General features: G+C 57.4%; 1 protein-coding gene across 10 annotated transcripts in view; it reads left to right on the top strand.

Annotated features, from left to right (window-relative positions):
* The first annotated feature begins 1,899 nt into the window (after positions 1-1,899).
* The window catches only part of IGSF9B (immunoglobulin superfamily member 9B), a 236,425-nt gene continuing 220,368 nt past the window's right edge, over positions 1,900-17,956 (top strand). For 9 of the 10 annotated variants that reach the window (XM_058446300.1, XM_032167931.2, XM_058446304.1 and 6 more), the window contains exons 1-3: positions 1,900-2,160; positions 12,575-12,772; positions 14,626-14,772. In XM_058446300.1, the coding sequence (XP_058302283.1) occupies positions 2,097-2,160; positions 12,575-12,772; positions 14,626-14,772 (409 nt within the window). In that variant the 5' untranslated portion in view covers positions 1,900-2,096. The remainder of the gene's footprint in view (positions 2,161-12,574; positions 12,773-14,625; positions 14,773-17,956) is intronic. The other variant, XM_058446302.1, reaches the window with a different exon arrangement.

Genomic DNA, 17,956 nt, shown 5'->3' with positions numbered 1-17,956 from the left:
CTTTGTGGATCCAGCACTTTTCTCTAGGCCACAGTTAGCTGCTTAGAGGTTGTGGGAGGAGAAGGATCCTGTTATGACCAATTCTGCAAATGGATTCCAATATATCTTTACAGTCCTGGGTCCCTGGGAAAGTGTGTAAGAGTGTGTGTGTGTGTGTGTGTGTGTGTGTGTGTGTTGGGGGTGGAGTTATTCTGGGTCATGCCACCTGGAAATCACTGCATCAGTGAGGCCTGGAGCAGCTCACTTCATTGTCCCCAGAAAGGCATCTTTGCCCAAGAAGAGAACCAAAATCATGGCTCAGGGAGAGATGGCCCCAAGTTATGCATCTTGAGTGTGTTTGCACGGGTGGAGGGGTGGGTAGGGTAGAAGGTTATTCAACAGTCCTGGTTCTCCAGATCTATCCAGGCCCTCGACCTTTATCCATGTGCGCACTGACTGCTCTGTTGAGGGCCTCTTTCCGCCTCCCGGCTGGCGGTGAGCTAAGAGGCTTCCGGTGTCAGGGAAGGCTCCACCTCCGGTGTTCAAGGCCACTTTCCGTGCATGTGTGTGCACCTGTGTGCATGCTTTCCCAGAAGCAAGTCTTCTTCTTGTTGTTCTGGGAGCTTCGTGTCCTGGAGCCAGGGCTTTGTGGCTAATGAGTGCTCTGAGAGGATGAAATTCCTGAGCTCTGGCTCGCTGACCCTCTGCCTTCCTTCCTTGGCCAACAGCCCATCCCAGGGAGCGGTGTGATTCTTACCACTGCCTTCACTCCTTGAAAGAACAAACATCTTCACTGCAGCCTCTGAGCGCTGGTGTGAGGTGATTGTTTGTAGTAGATGTTTCCATGACACTCATTTATTTCTTCTGCAAATACAACTGTATTGGGGGAGGGGACGGAGACAGGCTAGGGTAGGGAGACTGGAACATGAGAAGACCTTCCAGTTTCCTACTTACATTCCTCTGTAGGATGAGAAGCTCCTTCCCTTTCCCTGGGTCTCCTCCATCCCAGACTCCTAAAGCTTCCCCCAAACCCATCTTGGTTTCATGCGGCCGAGACGGGGCTGGGCTCCGAATAAGGTGGGGAGGGGAGGAACCATGTGCGTGAGGAAGCAGCCTTTATCAGGAGAAGTGGGAAAAAGACCCAACTTTGACTGCTCAGCCGGGATTCAGTAATGATGAGCAGCAGTGACCAGCACTGGGGTGGAGTGTGTGTGCACGAGTGTTCCTGAGGGGTCTGTGGCACTTCGCAGCTGAGCCAATGACTCACTCTAAATCTTAGCGACTTTGAGAGGTCATTTTAGTCATCCCCCGGTCTGCATCACGTTTGGAGGGGGTGGTGCGCTGCTCTGGGGACGTGTCTGGGTGCGGAGGGAGTGGGGGTGGGGAGGCGGCGCGTGACCTCTTTGAAAAGATCTCCGGCGAAGGACGTTCCCCAGCTCTCCCGGACCGCCGGCCCCTGGGTTTCCCCATCATAGAATCAGCCTGGTCCTCTCGGGAACTGCTTTTTGCCGGATGGAAACCGGATGTTGGGTTCCATGAGTGGGCGGGGGCTCCACTTCCCTCAGACCTGTCCGGGGTCATTGAGACCCGTCAGGGTCCCGTGAGAAGCTCCCGTTTCCTTCACCAGAAACTTGCCACGCAGTGTGAGCCGAGAGAGAAGCGAGCAGAGACGCTATACCGCCTTCTCCCCGGCAATGCGCATGATTCTGCGGCTCTGTGCTCGCCACACTTCAACGCACCTTGAAATGGGCTCGCCTCCTTCGCGCCGCGACGGGCGGAAGGCTGAGCCAATCGGACCCCGGGCTTGCGGGCGGCGCCCAATAGGCGGGCGGCGGGGGCGGTTCCGGAGGCCCGGCCCGGCTAGGCTTCACCGTGGACCTGGCTGCGCTCCGCCCGGGCGAGTAGTGCAGGTGCCGCTGCGCCGGGGCCGGGGAGGCGCGCGCCGAGCCGAGCGGAGCCTAGGAGGGATGGAGAGCTGGCCACCCGGGCTGCAGGAACACCGGCGCGGGGCGTAGGCGGCGCGAGGCGGGCGCGAGGCGGGCGCTCGGGCGCGAGGCGCGTGCGGGCGCGGGAGCACTTTGCGATAGGATGAGGCTCCGGGCTGGCGCGGTAGTACTATGATTTGGTATGTGGCCACTTTCATAGCAAGTGTGATCGGCACCCGAGGGCTTGCGGCTCAAGGTGAGTTGAAGTGCGGCGTCCCTCCCCTGCCCCTCCCGGCGCCCTCGGCCCCTCGCGCCCGGCCCCTCGGTTTCCCGGTTCCTCGGCCCCCCGGTTCCCCAGCTCCCCAGCGCGCCTTCCCGCGGGCGAGGCTTGGGCTCCGACGCGGGCCAGGCGCGTCCGGGAGCACTGCCGGGGAGGGCCTGGGGGCCGTGGGCTGGAGGGGCGGGCGGGAAGGGGCCAGAGCCCACGGGCTGCCAGGCACTCGGGGAAAGGACGCAGTGGAACCCAGGTCGACTTCGCCTACGACGGACCCCACGGTGCACACCGGCGCGCCGAGCCCGTCGCCTCCTGCCCGGCGGCCGCCTCCCAGAGCTGCGGGAAACTCTGGCTGCGGGAGTTTGCGGTCTCCGGGCAGGCTGCAGCACGCTCGAGCCCCGCGCCGCGAGGAGCGCCTGCAGGGAGGCGCGACCCGGAGGATCCCTGGGACTCGCGGCACCCGCGTCTAAGGCCCCGGGTTCGCGCGGCCCTGCGGGCGTCCATCGCTCTGCTCGCGCCCCTCCTGCCCACACGTCTTGGCAGCTGGAGGTCGGAGCCCCCTAGCAGGGGCGCCCGGTGAGAGGAGGATTGATGAGGCCGGCTTCGAGGTGTGTCCGCTTTTGGCTGGACCCGGCCGGCCCCCGCGCCTCCCAGCCGCACCTGGGCCCCGGCCAGGCAAAAGTTCCCCGGGAGCGCGCCGCAGCCGCGCGGGCCCCACGCCGCCCTCCCCAGGCTGCGAGGCAGAGCTGGCTGGGGGCGGGGGGGGAGGGGCGGGGGAGGGGGGTCCCCACGCTGTGAATCCGAGCGGAGGGGGGATTTTCTCTTTCCGCTTTCCTGGGTCTGAGCTGGGGGAGACGCAAGGGGGGAGCCACCGAGTTGGGCGATGCGTGCGTGAGCGCGCGGGCTTTTGCTTTGGAGATGGGCAGAGCGACCTACAAGCCTCTGGGTGGCACCCCCGGCTGTCGGCCCTTGTATGGAAGTGGGAGCGGAGCCTGGAGGGTGCCAGGACTGTGAGCTCAGGGCTGTCAGCGCGCAGACACGACCCGGCTGCGGGCAAGTTCACCAAGCCGGAGGAGATGGCGGCGGGAGAGAACCCGCTGTGGGTGGGAGTCAGCAGGCAGGACTCGCCGACAGAGAACCCTCTCCCAGCGGCATGGGGCACCGGGTGGGCTGGAGGCGCCTCTCACGGGGTCCCCTCGTCACCCGTCTGTGCAGGGGGGTGTGCTGCAAGAAACTTTCCGGAATGGAATGAATATGTCGCCTCTGCTTCTGAGGGGGGGGGTGGTGGTGTCTGAAAACAGAACGAGCAGAGGGCGAAGGGAAGGGTGATTTTGTTAACTGACGTGTTGGTCCGGGCGGTTTTAAAACTCTTCATTTGTCAGGTGGGAACACTGAGGCAAGGGTGATGGCGGAAGCTTACGGAACGGGGGGTGGATGTGAGGTGGGTCGGGCTGCGCTTGACAGTCTGCCTGTAGCCTCATCCTCTCCCCCATTTCCTTGCCGTCTTCCAATGCCCGCATCCTCCTCCCCTCCCGTTTTTGGTATGTTCCTGCTATGGGACTGTCCCTGAAAGCACAAAAGGATGAGCTGGGATCTTTGAATAGAAAAGAGACGCTGAAGGAAGGCTCTGAAATAGCCTCCAAACCGAAGTCAGGGTGGGCAATGGACTTCTTTGCAAGTTTAAGGCCAGAATAAAGGAATATGAGTTTATACTGCAGCAACACACAGAATCGCAGGATGGAAGGGCTTCCCAAAATTGAAGGCTGCCCGGCGTGAAGGTTATGCCCTCTTTCAGGGTGCAGAGGGGTCCTTCTGTCTGGAATGGCTGGACACGTACCCCTGTCTGGAAGCAGAGGGTGACCTTACTGGTCTTGGGGTCTTTTTTAGCCTCAATTGCTCTGTGTGTGGTAGTTAAGGACCTAGGTCTAGAGCCATATGACCGGGATGAAAATTCTGGCTGTGCCACCTGCCGACCCTGTGACCTTGGACAAATTCTCAACCTCTCTAAATGTCACTTGCCTCAATAGAAAATGTGCTAATAGCATATACTTTTAGGGTTTTTAGGTGGACGTGAGTGTTATAAGGAAACAAAACAACTACCTGTTATATAGTACGTGCTCAGTAAACATTAACATTATTTTCTCAGTGTCCCTGGGATTCCAGGATCCTCCTCAATTTCTTTCCCTTGGGCCATTCAGGGCACTAGGAGCTGAGAATGTGTTGCGGGGAAGTTCGGAAGGCTGCCTGTGTCAGGAAGTAAGACCCCTTTCTGGGCTGACCTTGTCTGGGCAGAACCTCTTGTCCCTGGCATCCCAGGGACACCTGTGCAGGGTGTGCAGGCCTCAAAGCTGCTCGGAAGTCCTTTGCAAGGTCTCCAAAGCTGGAGTGTTGTCAGTGGCCAGAGGTTTATGGAAGGACACAGCCTGGGAAGTGAGGGCTTACAGCACACAGCCTCTGGAGGGAGAGGGTGGGCGCCTGCTTGTGTGAGCAGCACCAGCCAGTGTTCACATGCTGGTGAGGCTGCCTGTGAGAGCTCAGCTGTTCCCTGACTGGCAGAGGTGACTTCTGGGGCAGTCCCTCAGCAGGAGGGACTTTGAGATGCCACCCTTAGGATTTGGCCATAGCAGGGGCTGCTCTGGTAGAGGGGGAAAGGGATGATGTTGTGTTGGGGCCCGACTCCATCAGCCCTCGGGTGCGGGACAGAGGTTGGAATGGGCTCCTCCTTTTGACTTCGGGTGTGTGTGCCTGGGAGGTGAGTAAGGTCAGTGGACAGGTTGGGGGAGTGTGGAGAAGAGAGGGGCTGGAGTGGTACCCAGAACCTGGAAGAAAGTGATTGGTGTAGACTCAGACGGCTGCTGAGCCAGCCCGGGGGAGTTCCTACTCTGTGGGAGGGCCCTGGGCCGTGCTTAGCTGACTGTGGACCTTGGATAGGGGAGGAAAGTCCCAGACTTTACTCCCACGGCTGCCTCCTCTGTCTGCCACAGATTCTGTGGTTGCATTATCCCTGACTACAGTGTCCCCAAATACAGTGAGGTTCTGACTCAGATCCTGCTGGTAGTTGGGCCATTGCCCTCTACTTTCTACCTGGCCTCGACCTATCCTTCTTCCTTTTGGTAATGAAGATGGGAGGGTGGGGGTTTGGACTCAGAGGTTGCTGTCAAGACCCCGTGGTGAGCCTATCAGCTGAGAAGGACTTAACTCAGGAAGTGGTCAGCGGCTGGATGGATGTGTGTGTGTATCCTCAGCACACACACGCTGGGGACAGGAGTGTGTCTGGCAGCCTGTGCCCTGTGGGAAGCTGGGGAGACGGGGACGTGGGAAGGGCTTGGCTGAGGGGCAGTGGGAAATCAGCTTTCAGCTGCGGGCCTGTGGCCCTGCATGTGCTGGTCCTGGAGTTGCAGGGTCCTAGACCTTGAGTGGTTTCCTGTTTATGGCTCTGAGACAGAAGGCTGGGATCTGGTTACAGAGGGGCAGAGGCTGCCTCGCTGGAAGATTCTGAGCCCCAGCATCACTCTGGCCCTCACTCCAACCTCCTGTGCCTTTGCCCTCTCCCCAGCCAGGGTGCTGGCTGTGTCTTCTTCCTTGACCCTCTCTTCCGCAGCCCTGCCAGGTGCTTCAAGATGTGGGGGTGGGAGATAAGCTCCAAAGAGGGCTGGGCCTGAGATTTAAGGTAGCTCTCTCCTCCACATCCTGTGGCCTTCTCAGGTTGGGGTGCAGGGTACTTAGGGAGCGGTCCCCTTCCACCTGCTTCCTAGAAGAGGTTAAGCAGCTTGTGTGAAGAGTGGATCTGAATGGTCAAAGAGCTGCAACTGCCGAGAGCTTCTAGCTGTCCAGAAGTGTGTGTGTGTGCACATGCATACATGTGCACGTGTGTGCGCATACACACGTGTTCCCATATGTGTGTACCTATGTGTGTGTCCCTGCATGTGTGCATATATATGCCCCTGTGTGTGTATGCATGCCGGCATGTATATGCATTGCATATGTGTGCACACCTGTATGTGTGTGCACATGTGCCCATACGTGTGCATGCACATGCATGTATGCCTGTGTGCACATACATGTGAAACCTGTATGTGTGCACGCCCACAAGTGCTTGAGTGCCTGTGTGTTTGTGTGCACGTGCGTGGAGTGGCAGGGTGGGGAAGTTAGTGTGTAGACACGTGGTGGGGGCCACTCCTCTCCGTGCTGCAGCCCTGAGAGCAGAGAGACCCTTGGAGCCAACTTCTTGCCTTCGTGTCCCCTCCCGCTATGCCACGGTGCCCTTGGTGCTGGAGTCTAGGCAGCACAGAGGTTACCAGAGTGGCAGGCCGCAGCCCTGGGCCTCTGTGTCTCCCTGAGGGTGTGGCTGTGGTCTCAGTTGCTCACTCCAGCGGACTCTGGGGTTGGATAGGCAGCTTATGCCCCTTCCCCAAAAGGCGCTGCCCATGGGTGTGAGCCCAGTCTGCTGGAGGCAGCTGACCTATTTTTCTTGGGAATCTTCCTGCTTTTCTGTTCTCTCTTGCGTGAATAAGCAGGAGATGGGGCCTCCAAGAGGGCTCTGGAGAAAGAGTCGGAGTGCGCCAGGGCTGGGAGGAGTCTCAGCCGGCCTGACTGTCCTTTCTGAGAAGGTCCCTCTCAGCCTGGCTTTCTGTCCCCCGTGGCCCCTTGCCTCCCTCCTGATCGTGTGTGTCCCCGAGATGGAGCGGGGGCCTGTGACTTGCACACAGGCACAGACTGTGCGAGGTGAGTCACTGTCTTCATTTTCTGGCTTTGGAGTAGGAATGTTGATGTTGCCCGGGCAGTAAACACGGGACTTCGGCTTCCCACGGACTTACTGCCTCTATCTGGCACCTTACCACGGAGCCCAGCCTCCTGGGGGCCGAGCCCACGGTGCCCTCAGTTGGCCAGGCTGCCTGCCGGCTGCAGGGGTGTGTGCACCTGGGCCCTGCGAGTGCCGGGCAGGCCTCTGCCCAGGTGGGGAGAGGGGCAGTGGGGGTGTGGCTTTGCCTCTGCTGAAGAGCCATTAAAGGAGTGGAGCAGAGATTGAATTACTGACTTCCTTCCTGCCAGTCGCTCCTGGGGAAAGGACTCTTGGAAATACAATCTAGCCGAGAGCAAATTACGGTTGCTAATAGCATCCCGGCCTCACAGCTGCTGGGGGAGCCCAGCCGAGAAGGGTCAGGGCAGAGCGGCCACCGCAGAAGGAAGGAGCCTGCCGAGCTTGCACCTCCCCAGTGCCTCCCTCTCCTTAAGGAGCGGCTGGGGCTGCCTGACCCCTGGCTTCCAAACCTGAGAGGTTTGGTGGCGAGTGGGGGCCGGGAGGGCTGTGAGGGCATGAAGCGGAGATCACTGAAGGGTGGAAATGCTCTGAGGTGCTGTCGGGTTGGGTGTGGGGGCTTTCCTGCAGGCAGAACGGTGTCCAGAACAGCCTGTACCTGCCTGCCTTCCTGTAGGGAGAACAGGACACCGTCGGCGTTTTGGGCCAGGTCTCTCCCCCGCCGCCTCGTCCTTTCTGGGTGTTCGCTGTGCTTTGGGTCCCGCCTTCCTCCTGCTTTCCTCTGGGTGTGTGCCTCCCACTTTGTGAGAGCCCGGGTCTGCCGGCTTCCTGGAATCTCCTGGAGCCTCCTGGCTTATCAGGGAGGAGGGGTTGGGGGACTATTGGGGGCTGTGCCTTTTTTGGACTCAGCAGGGATTATTTTTAGGCTGGCAGATGGAGGTGGCGGTGGCTGTCGCTGGTATTATTAGACAACAGGCCTGTGGTTTGGAAGTCTGGTGCCCGGAGGAGGAGGAGGCTGCAATAAGGACTTGTACTAATGAGCAACGGATGCTGGTGCTCACTCCCTTCCCCGCTTCCCCAGCCACCAGCCAGACCCAGCTAGGGGTCTCAGAGTCTCAGGCAGAAGGCCAGGCTCCTCAGAGCTGGTCAGAGCCCACCTGGCCGCCTTCTGAGACAGGCCCACCCTATGGTCCTAGGCTTCAGAGTCTGGACTGGCAAAACCTGTCCCAAGTGTGGGGTGGGAGTTGCCGATCTCTGGCTCAGATCCTAAGAAAGGGAAAAGTGAGGGACAGTGGGTGAAAGGCCTTGATCCTGGGGCCTGGGTTGGGCCAGGATGACCTCTGCCCCACCTGCTTTCTGAGAAGGACAGGGACACCACCCGTGCACCAGGCACAGCTGGAACTGAGTAACTTTGGGTGAGCGGCGCAACTCCCTGTTTGCTCATTTTTCAATGGGAGACAGCGGTACGTGTGTCAGGAGGCCATTGTGGGCAGGGACTGAGATTCGCTGTGTTCCCAGCACAGAGCCTATTGTGCAGCAGGCATTCACAGCATGCGAGGCTTGCATGCCAGCTGATGCTTGCCCGGCCCTGCTCCTCGCACCTTGCCCTGCACACCTCCCTCTGTATTTAGAGCAGTCCTGCTTTCAGGTACCCTCCTCCCCCAGCCCTTCTCTGGCGGAGGAGCTCCAGGTTGTGAGTGCTAGACATGGGCCGTGCCAGGCCCTGGACGCCTCATGGTTCTGCACAGGGGTCCAACGGCAGCCCTGGACTCAGCCACCCACTGGGTACCACCTGGCCCAGAGAGCGGGAGATTTGTACCCTGTGGGCTTCCCAAAAGGTCAGCCAGACCTCTGGGGGCTACCTTATCTTTCCTTGCCCTCCTACCTTCTCTTCCCCACCGTAACTGCTCCAAAGGGAGCTGGGCACACCCCCAAGATACAGATTTACTAGGTTTTGGGCACCGCTATTTGTGGCCTTCTCTAAACAGAGTGAGACCTATGGCACCACATGGGTGCCTTTCACTGTGCCCACCCCTGACAATGCCAGTTTTCCCCCTTTGAGGGAGGAGCCTGGCCCCTCTGAGCTGCTGTGATGGGAGAGGGGCTCAGCACACTCCACCCTCCCCTTCCTCTCTTCCTCCTGTTCCTCCCCTTCCTCCCCACTCCCTTCAGGAGCCAGCCCCTCCCCCTTCCAGTCTCCGATCTGCCCCCACCCAGGCTCTGGGGTGTTCTGACCGTCTGTGTCTGTGTCCAGCTGGCCTGAACTGACCCTCCCAGGGCTGGGCTCCGCACCTGGCCCCACCTCCGCTCTCCTCTTTGCTCTCCGCTTTGCACCTCTTTTGCTCCTGGATGTGGGTTTGGTTTCCTCCTGTATTTGGGTTTCTCTATCTATCCTCCATCTTCCCTCTTTACTGCCAGGCTGATTACTTTTTTTCACATTGAGCTTTTCTGGAGAGAGTGTGTTATTAGACATACTTTGGCTCAGAAACGATCAGGCTTAGGGAGAAGTGCTTGTGGGTGATGGAGTGAGAGAACATGCCGTGTGTGTGTGTGTGCGCATGTGTGTGTGTGCGCGCATGTGTGTGTGAAGGAGATGACAGAAAACCAATAAATATTCTAGGATCCAGAAAAGCAAGAGGGCTGGGAGCGAGGGTGGAGGCCAGGACATGGGCGCCCACACCACGGCTTTATTCTAGGGAAGCTCCCTGTCATTTTGTTTGGCTTATCCTCTTTGGGATGTGTCCTCTCTGCGGCCGCCTCTCCCTGGTTGAAAGGGTCTTTGGGAAGAGATGCTGGGAGGGGACTGCCTGCCTTGGAGGTAGGCCTTGGATTGGGTGCTCAGCGCTTAACCCAGGGGCTGGCTGGGGCTGGGGTGGAATCCCAGTGCTGGGGAAGGTTTGAAGAGCCTGCCTCATTGCTGTGCAGTGAAAATGAGGCCGGCTCTGTGCAAATGAGCAGCCTTACAGTGGGAACCCAGGTCAAAGCCAAGCCACCTCCTGGCGTTGTCTCCTAGAGCCCTCCACCTGGAAGCCAGCTCACCAGAGCAAAACCTCACTGTTGGAGGTGACTGCTGTCCCCCTAGGCCTCTGTTCCTCCTGTCTGGGCCCTAGGGCCAAAGCCCTGGGAAGGAACCACCTTCGGTTGCCCTCTCTGCCCTCCTCCAGGTAACCTGGCACCTGGGAATAACTCCCTCCTCTTCCCATAGGCTCCTGTAGTTTCTTATCTCCTCACAGGTCTGTGCTGTAGACACACACACACACACACACACACACACACACACACACACACCCCTTCTCTGCAAGCTCATGGCGCCCATTATTCACCCATTCCTCTTGGTCCAGCATTTGCCTTTGTGGTCCTGGCTGCTGGGAGGCAGGCTCTCCTGCTGAGGGCCCCTGGGGCTGTGGGGGAGGCGAGGCTGCAGCTGGGCACTCTCCCTGCTTTCCCTGAGGGGCTGGGATGCAAACTTAGCCTGAAGCAAGGTTGGGGGTGGCGGAATTGGGAAACCTGCTGGGGCCTCAGGCAGGTGAGTGCAGTGCTCTGCTCTGCTCCAAAAATACTCTGTGATCTTAGCTCTTTCTCTAGAAAACAGTGATGTCACCGGGAACCAATCAGCTTCTGGAAGGGCTTGCCTCCTCCCCCTTCCGCAACTTGCAGGGAGGGGGGGAGGGGGAGAACAAGACACACAGAGATGACATACAGACAGACACGGAGAGCCACAGACACAGAAGTACACACATGCAGAGACGGATCCCTTGCATACAGAGAAGCAGGCAGAACCCCTCCCCTTGCATGAGCCAACCGAAACAGACACACACACACACACACACACACACACACACGCTGGTAGACAGAAACAGGGAGAGAGAGAGATAGGCAGGTAGACACAGTCACCCACACAGAGCAAGAGCTAGAGAGAAAGAGACAGAGGGAGACACAGAGAGACATGGAGAAGGAGCAGGAGCCAGAGAGAGATGGACAGATAGACACATATGCAGAGATGGAGCCAGCAAGACAGATAGGCAGACAGACAGACAGAAGGAGTCATAGACAGACAGACACACAGAGGAGCCAGCAAGGCAGACAGACAGAGATCCAGAGAAGGAGCCAGAGAGAGACAGACACACAGAGGAGCCAGTAAGACAGACAAACAGAGATCCAGAGATGCGAGAGAGAGAGAGAGAGAGAGAGAGAGAGAACACAGAGGAGCCCGGCATGTGTGTGTGCGTGCACAGACACAGAGAGGTGGCCAGACACAGACATGAAGGGATAAGAGACAGCGAGGTGCACACAGGGGTCCGAGATGCAGAGAGAGTTAGACCGAGGCACCGGAATGGGGAATGGCAGGGGCTGGTGCTGCCCTCCTCTGGGCACCCTCCCCTGCAGGAGTCCCCAGCTGGCTCTGTCTTTAAGCTGCCACTTCGGTACTGCAGCTGCTGTCCTAGGTGCTGCCCTGGAGAGTCAGGCGCCCGGCCTGGGACCAGAAGGGTCTGGGGCTGGGGAAAGCTGTGGTCAATTGGCAGTAGGGGGTAGTACCAGGGAATGAAGGGGGTGAGGCTTCCCCTCAGCCATCCTTTTCCCTGGGACGTTACTGGACAAGGTGACCTTGTGGCCTCCCTGGCCCTGCCTGGCAGTGGAGCCTGGCGTGGGAGGAGGGCTGCATGCCTTCTTTGGGCCCAGGAATGGTGCTGCGGCGCTTGTGGTGCGTGGCTCTTCCTCTCTGCAGCGTCCTCTAGCTTGCGGTGGGATGGAGGCAGGGGTGGTCCTCCCGCCTGCTGCCTTGCTCACCCCCTCTGCTGCCAGCCAGGGTGGGTGTCCCTTATCCCACCGTCTGATTTCGTTTTCCTCTGCCCAACGTGGGGACAGCTCTAGGATCTCCCTCCTCCGTTGCCAGCATCCTGCTCTCCTAATGGTGATGTCTGGGGCTTGGGCCCCTCCCACTCCCCCCTCTGCGGCAGGGCTGGCAGAACTGTGCTGGGAGGAGGGGCTGGAGAGGCCGGCTCAGCCTGCGGGGTTTCCCTCTGGTGTTGCCACGAGCACTCGGCTGAGCTTGTTAGGGATTTCCCTGCTCCTGCATGGAGTACCCTTGTTTTGTGCCGTGCACATCGGGCTGAGCTGGGGGTGGGGTGGAGGAGGAAGGCTGGCTCTGTCATTCCCACCAGGCTGTAGTGGCAGGCGTCCTGGTGCAGAAAGAATGTTCCCTGTGCACGGGCGGCCACAACTGGGCAGTGCTGTGGGCCTCCAGAGGGGTCCGGGCCCCTCACCTCCATGTCCTGGACTCCTTGTAATTCTTGGGGCGGGATGCCAGCAGGGGGTGGGGCCGGATGACGCCTGCGGCTCTGAGACTGGGGAGGGAAGAGCTGGCGTGTAGGGCTGAAGAGAATGGTTTCCCTCTCCTTTCCTCTCCCTTCCTTTCCCCCAAGTTGTGGATGCTTGGGGGCCCCAGGACAGAGGGAGGTATGAGCAGCGAGGGGGAGAGGGATGGAGGGTGCGCGTGGGACCCTCCTGGGAGGGCACGGTGGCCCATGGAGGGCAGCTGGTGGGGGGCGGGGTGACCCTGTGACACGGACATGGGGCTGCTGGGGCAGGATCTCTTTGTCACCTCCTTTCTGTGTCCAACCTGGCTGTCCCCATCAGGCGCCCACGGCCTGCGAGAGGAGCCCGAGTTTGTGACGGCAAGAGCTGGGGAGAGCGTGGTCCTACGATGCGACGTGATCCACCCAGTGACGGGACAGCCCCCACCCTATGTCGTAGAGTGGTTCAAGTTCGGGGTCCCCATCCCTATCTTCATCAAGTTTGGCTACTACCCCCCACACGTGGACCCTGAGTATGCAGGTGAGGTCTGGGCACCCAGTTTCCTGCACCTTCCCCATCTGGAGTCGGCTCCTCTGTGCTTCCCCTCTGGCCCCTACCTTTTCCTGACCAATCTTATTTTCATTTTTTTCTTTTTTATTATTATTATTATCATACTTTTAGTTTTAGGGTACATGTGCACAATGTGCAGGTTTGTTACATGTGTAGACATGTGCCATGTTGGTGTGCTGCACCCATTAACTCCCGACCACTCTTTATCTCTGTTTCCCAGTGTCTGGTTCTGCCTGGTTCCTCCCATCCTTTGTCCTCTGGTAGGTTCTAATTAAGTGGTGGGAGGAGAGGGAAGTGGAGGTGATGCAAGGTAGAGCCTTCTAAACAGCACCGCCTGGGGTGTGGAGAGAGAGGGCTGGGAGCCACAGGGGAAGCTGGAGAGGCCTGGGTGGGAGAGTGGGATGGAGAGGACCGCAGGCTGAGTCAGGCAGCCCTGGGCCAGCATGGCTTTCCCTGCTTGGCTGCACCCACCCCTTTCCTCTTGGCTCTGAAGTCGGGGCGCCTTCCCGTCCTGAGCGTATGGATGAATCTTTGGCCTCCCACCGTTTGCAGGTGCCTGGACTTTGCCTCCTTGTCATGTTGTCCTCTCCTTCTCCTGGCCCCGTCTGTGTCCTGCTTGGCAGTTACTCCTGCCAGCAAAGGCCTCGTGACTCACTGTCGCTGCCTGCCCCCCAGCCCGCGGGAGAGGAGGGCGTGGGTGTGTGTGTGCGTGCGTGTGCGTGTCATTGAGCGAGCGTGTGTTGGGGTTGAAAGGAAGGGAGGAAGCAGGCAGGGCACTGCCTTCACTTTCATCTTTGCTGGTGGCTTCTGAGGTCTGCCCTGCCTTTCTCAGAATGCTTCCGTCTCTGTCCCTCTTTTGCTCCTGTGCCTATGTCTCATGCTCTCTTTTTGGCCAGGGTTGGCTTTGAGAGTCTAGTTTTTAGGCAGATTGCCAGCGTCAGGACAAGGAGGAGAGCAGAGGTGCTGTGATATTGGCTGTAGTGAGGAGTGAGCTAAGAGCGGGTGAGGTGGGCTGACCTCGGGGGCTGCTGCACCCTGCTGGCGTCATGGAAGAGGCTTCTGCACCTCTGGCCTCCTCATTGCCACATGTGAGACACAGATGGCATCCCACTGGGGCAGGGGTTAGAGCTGAGGAAGGGTGCCTCCAGGATGTTTGCTCTGATGGCCAACCCATTCCTTGTTCTCAGGCTTCTGGGCCCTGCTGCCCTCATCTCCTGGGGTCACTGGGCTTTGGTAGGATACATAGTCTCTCTGGCACTGACAGCAGGACCGGGAGGGGACCCTAGCATCCCGGTCCCCAGCCTGCCTTCCCTCTGCCCTAGAGAGGGAAGCTGGGTGAGCCAGTAGTCCTGGGAACGCTGCTGGGATAGGGATATTGCTCAGCCTGAATGGAGGTGCTCCCAGGTGTGCTGGAGACCCCCCATCCATCCTCTTCTGTTGGCACTTTTTCATTCTCTCTTTCACTCTCTTTCATCTCTTCTCAGCTCTGTATCCGTCATGCCTTACTTTTGTCTCAGGAGACCTCCAAAAGAATGACAGTATTCTAAGAAACTGAGGCTGCTCTCAATGCCAAGTCATTGAGTTGCCTTGCAGGCTGGGGCAGGGCCAGATGGGGCGGGAGAGTGGCTCTGTGGCCAAGGTGCTATGCCCTTTCCTTTGCCACCTGCTGCTGGAGGTGGGTGCCAGCTGTTATTCTGCAGCCCTGCCATAGGGAATGGTATGAAGATTATGATGAGTCCCCTGTCTTTAGCTGGGGCAGGGGGCAGGGAGCTGCTGGCCTTCCCTGATGGCCTGTGGGGCTTTTGTCTGCTCTATTCCCCCAGGCCGGGCCAGTCTTCATGATAAGGCATCTCTGCGGCTGGAACAAGTTCGCTCTGAGGACCAGGGCTGGTACGAGTGCAAAGTGCTCATGCTGGACCAGCAGTATGACACCTTCCACAATGGCAGCTGGGTCCACCTCACCATCAACGGTGAGTGAGGGCTCCTTCCGGGGTGGGTCCACCTCACCATCAATGGTGCCTGAGGGCTGTTTCCGGGGTGGGCCTGGAGGACTGCCCCGCGGGCCTGCCCCAGGGGAAGCCCTTCTCCCAACTGCATCCCACCCCTTGCCCCCCTCCTTGTTGCTGTGGTCCCATGAGACATCAGCTCACTCCTGCAGTGTCCCCGCTGCTGTCTCCCCGAAGCCTGTGCAGGCAGTGCAGGTGCCCAGGAGCGGCAGCTCCCTGCATGCGTGGTGCTGTCAGAGTCCTTAGAGGGACATGGGAAGCTGCTGCTTCAAACCAGGAGGGGTGAGGCTTTAAGGTGGCAAAATGGGTCACTGCTGGGATGATTTCCCAGCCTTGGGAAGACCCTGCTACCCCAATTCTGGTGGAATTCCTGGGGTCCCAGAGTTAGTCTTTCTTTTTAGATCGATGTTCAGGTTCTCTTCAACTGTATTCATTTGATTAGTATGTACCAAGGGTGTAGTGTGTGTCCAGCTCTGCAGCTGATGATGGATAAACACTGACAAGCAGACCGCACCCAGCCCCTGCCTGTGCGGGGTTTACCAGGTCGTAAAATGCAGGCATCCTGGGAAGAGTCACAGTTTTAATGGGCGTCAGTTATTACAGCTCAGGTTAAATGCCTTGTGCTAGATAACATGCTTTTCAACGGTCTGGGTAAGGGCAAGGAAGCCCCAAGAGCTTGCTGAGCTGCAGGAGTTGGGCTGGGCTGGGGGCCTGAGTCCCCGGCGGTGACAGCACTAGGGGCTGGGTCCTCGGGGTCTCCCTGGAGGGAGAGTCTCCTCTTTGTGTCCCTGGAAGGAGGTACTCTGGAGGTGCTAGAAGGCTGGAACCATGGAGAAAATATGAAGGAGAAGTGGTCCCCGTAGTGGGAGGAGAGCGGGTTTTAAAAAACATTTCGTTTTGTTTTTTGGCCAAAAAATTAACAATATGTCCTTCATTATTCCATTGATGACAAAATTTGTATCTAGCCACCACTGTGTTGCAGATACTGTGCTAGTTATTGAGGCTTCAACAGCGTGGGTGCTTGGGTGTGCCACATACAGCTTACAGTCCTTGAGACCGTAGATGCTGTGGCTAGAATAGAGACATTGACATTCCTGATTTGGAAGCTTCTCTCAGTATTGATCTGCCCTGAAGGATGGCTCTGTCTGCCCTGCCTAGGGGGGCTGGGCCAGACCTATGTTCCTTTTGGGTCTGAGAACTTGTCTGGGGCCCTGGAAGAACAGAGTATGTTATGTTTTAGCAAGATCACTGGCTTTGAGAAAAGAAGCCTTAAAGCTGGTGGCCCTCGGCTGGTGTGGGTCCCTCCCTGTGGGAGGTGGCTGGCCCCTGTCAGTCAGTCCCAAGAGACTGATTGAAGCATATTTGAAATCTTGGGGGGATTGTTCCGACCACCTGGTAAGCTTTTGAGTCACCGCCTTTTGGTGCCAGCTGTTGCGTGAGCAGGGAATAGGAGCCCAAGGAAAGTGTAATTAGGAAGACAAATCTGCCGCTAAAACCTCGCCTCGATGAACACCAGGCTGAGGGTCCCTGCATTGCTTCCCTTCTCGACTGTGCTCTGTTCTGAATGGGAGGGTGAAACCATCTTGGGGCACTGCCTCCGTTCTTTTGCATCACCCTGATTGGCAGTGTTCATTTCAGGAATCTGAGACACCAGGCATTCAGTGGACGTGTGTATGACTGGAAAGTAGAATCTCACTTCAATTTTATGTTCTAGAGTGTATCTGTGTTAGTTTGCGTGAGTGGGAGTTGGTTCTTTGGGAATTCCTAGTTGCTTTGAGTGGGATAAGCATGCAGCAATACCTTTAAAAGATGAGGTTCGTTTGATAAACCCACTGTGTACCAGCTGTGTGGCTCTGAGCAAGGTTACTTACCTGTCGGACTCCGGTTCCTCAGTTACAAAAAGCAGGGACTGTGATTTGCAGGGTTGTCGCGAGGACCAGGTGAAATGCTGGATCTTGCACAGTGTCTGGAGTGTTAATTACATGTGGGTAATTGTGTGTGAGATGCTGGCCATCCTCCTTCTCGAGAGGAAGAAAACAAAGTCAGGTGAAAATCTAGTAGCAGGGATATCAGGCCGGAAGGTGTAGAGGACTTTGGTAGTTTTGTGAATCTACCAACAGTTATCCATTGGAAACCTAGTTTTGGACGTCCACTCTGTGGCAGGCTGTGGGAATACAGCAGGAGGCATGACTCTGTCCTGGGTCTTAAGGAGACTTCAAGAGACTGTCACATCCAGAGATTACTGCAGTATGGCTTTGGGAGCACAAAGGAGGGAGAGCTTCTCTGAAGAAATGGCCTCTCTTCAGAGACCTGCCTAGGGAGGGGAGTTCGTCACGTGCAGGTGGGAAGTGGGGTGGGGTCCTTCAGGCACAGTGGACAACCGTGCTCGGAAGCCCAGAGCGAGGAGAGTGGCGCATTCAGGGAACATGGGCAGGCTGTTCGTAGGGAAATGCTGGGCGGGAAAGCTGGGGACGGTGCACCATCTGCTCCAGGCTTGAGAACCAGGGCTGGTGATAAAAGATGCTTTTCCATAATCAAGGCACCTACCTGCGCACGGGCAGAACAGAACCAGCCCTTCTGAGGTGAGAGATCTGCTTTCTCCTCTTCTGCCTTTCTCTTCTTCCCAAGTTCGAGTCTCCTTCCAGCATAAATATTTCCGTTATTGAAGGAAGGAATCCAGGCACCAGCATACCGTTGCTTTCAAACTAGAATGTTTAATGTCAGGCCTTTTCTGACGGGGATCACCTTTGGAAAATGAAAGGCCAGTGAACAATTAGAATTACAAATTGTCTCATTTTCCTTCTGTGTTTTCTTTGAAGACCAGTTGGGTGGAAACAGACACAATTATTTCTTTATCACATATAAAATACCCCAAAAGCCTGAGCCAAGCCTTCCTTTAGGTTGGTGAATTACATGGAGGAGAGGGCAGCCTATTTCTAACCTGCACTATTAATTACAGGGCACTTGTAAAAAAGAATTAAGCCTGGAAATGCAGCTGGCAAGCTAACATCTAATTCAGTAAATAATTGAGAGTCAAACCATTATTTTCCTGAAAACTAGAAATTGTTCAACGTACTTTCCTGATTAGCACCTAAATAATAAAGTAATTATGTAATTAGTAAGTAATTTGTCACTTCAGGATATAAAT

Source organism: Hylobates moloch, unplaced genomic scaffold (genome assembly GCF_009828535.3).
Source record: "Hylobates moloch isolate HMO894 unplaced genomic scaffold, HMol_V3 SCAFFOLD_11, whole genome shotgun sequence".
Taxonomy (NCBI): domain Eukaryota; kingdom Metazoa; phylum Chordata; class Mammalia; order Primates; family Hylobatidae; genus Hylobates; species Hylobates moloch.
Note: the sequence above shows the minus strand (reverse complement) of the source record. Positions and strands in the feature narration are given on the sequence as shown.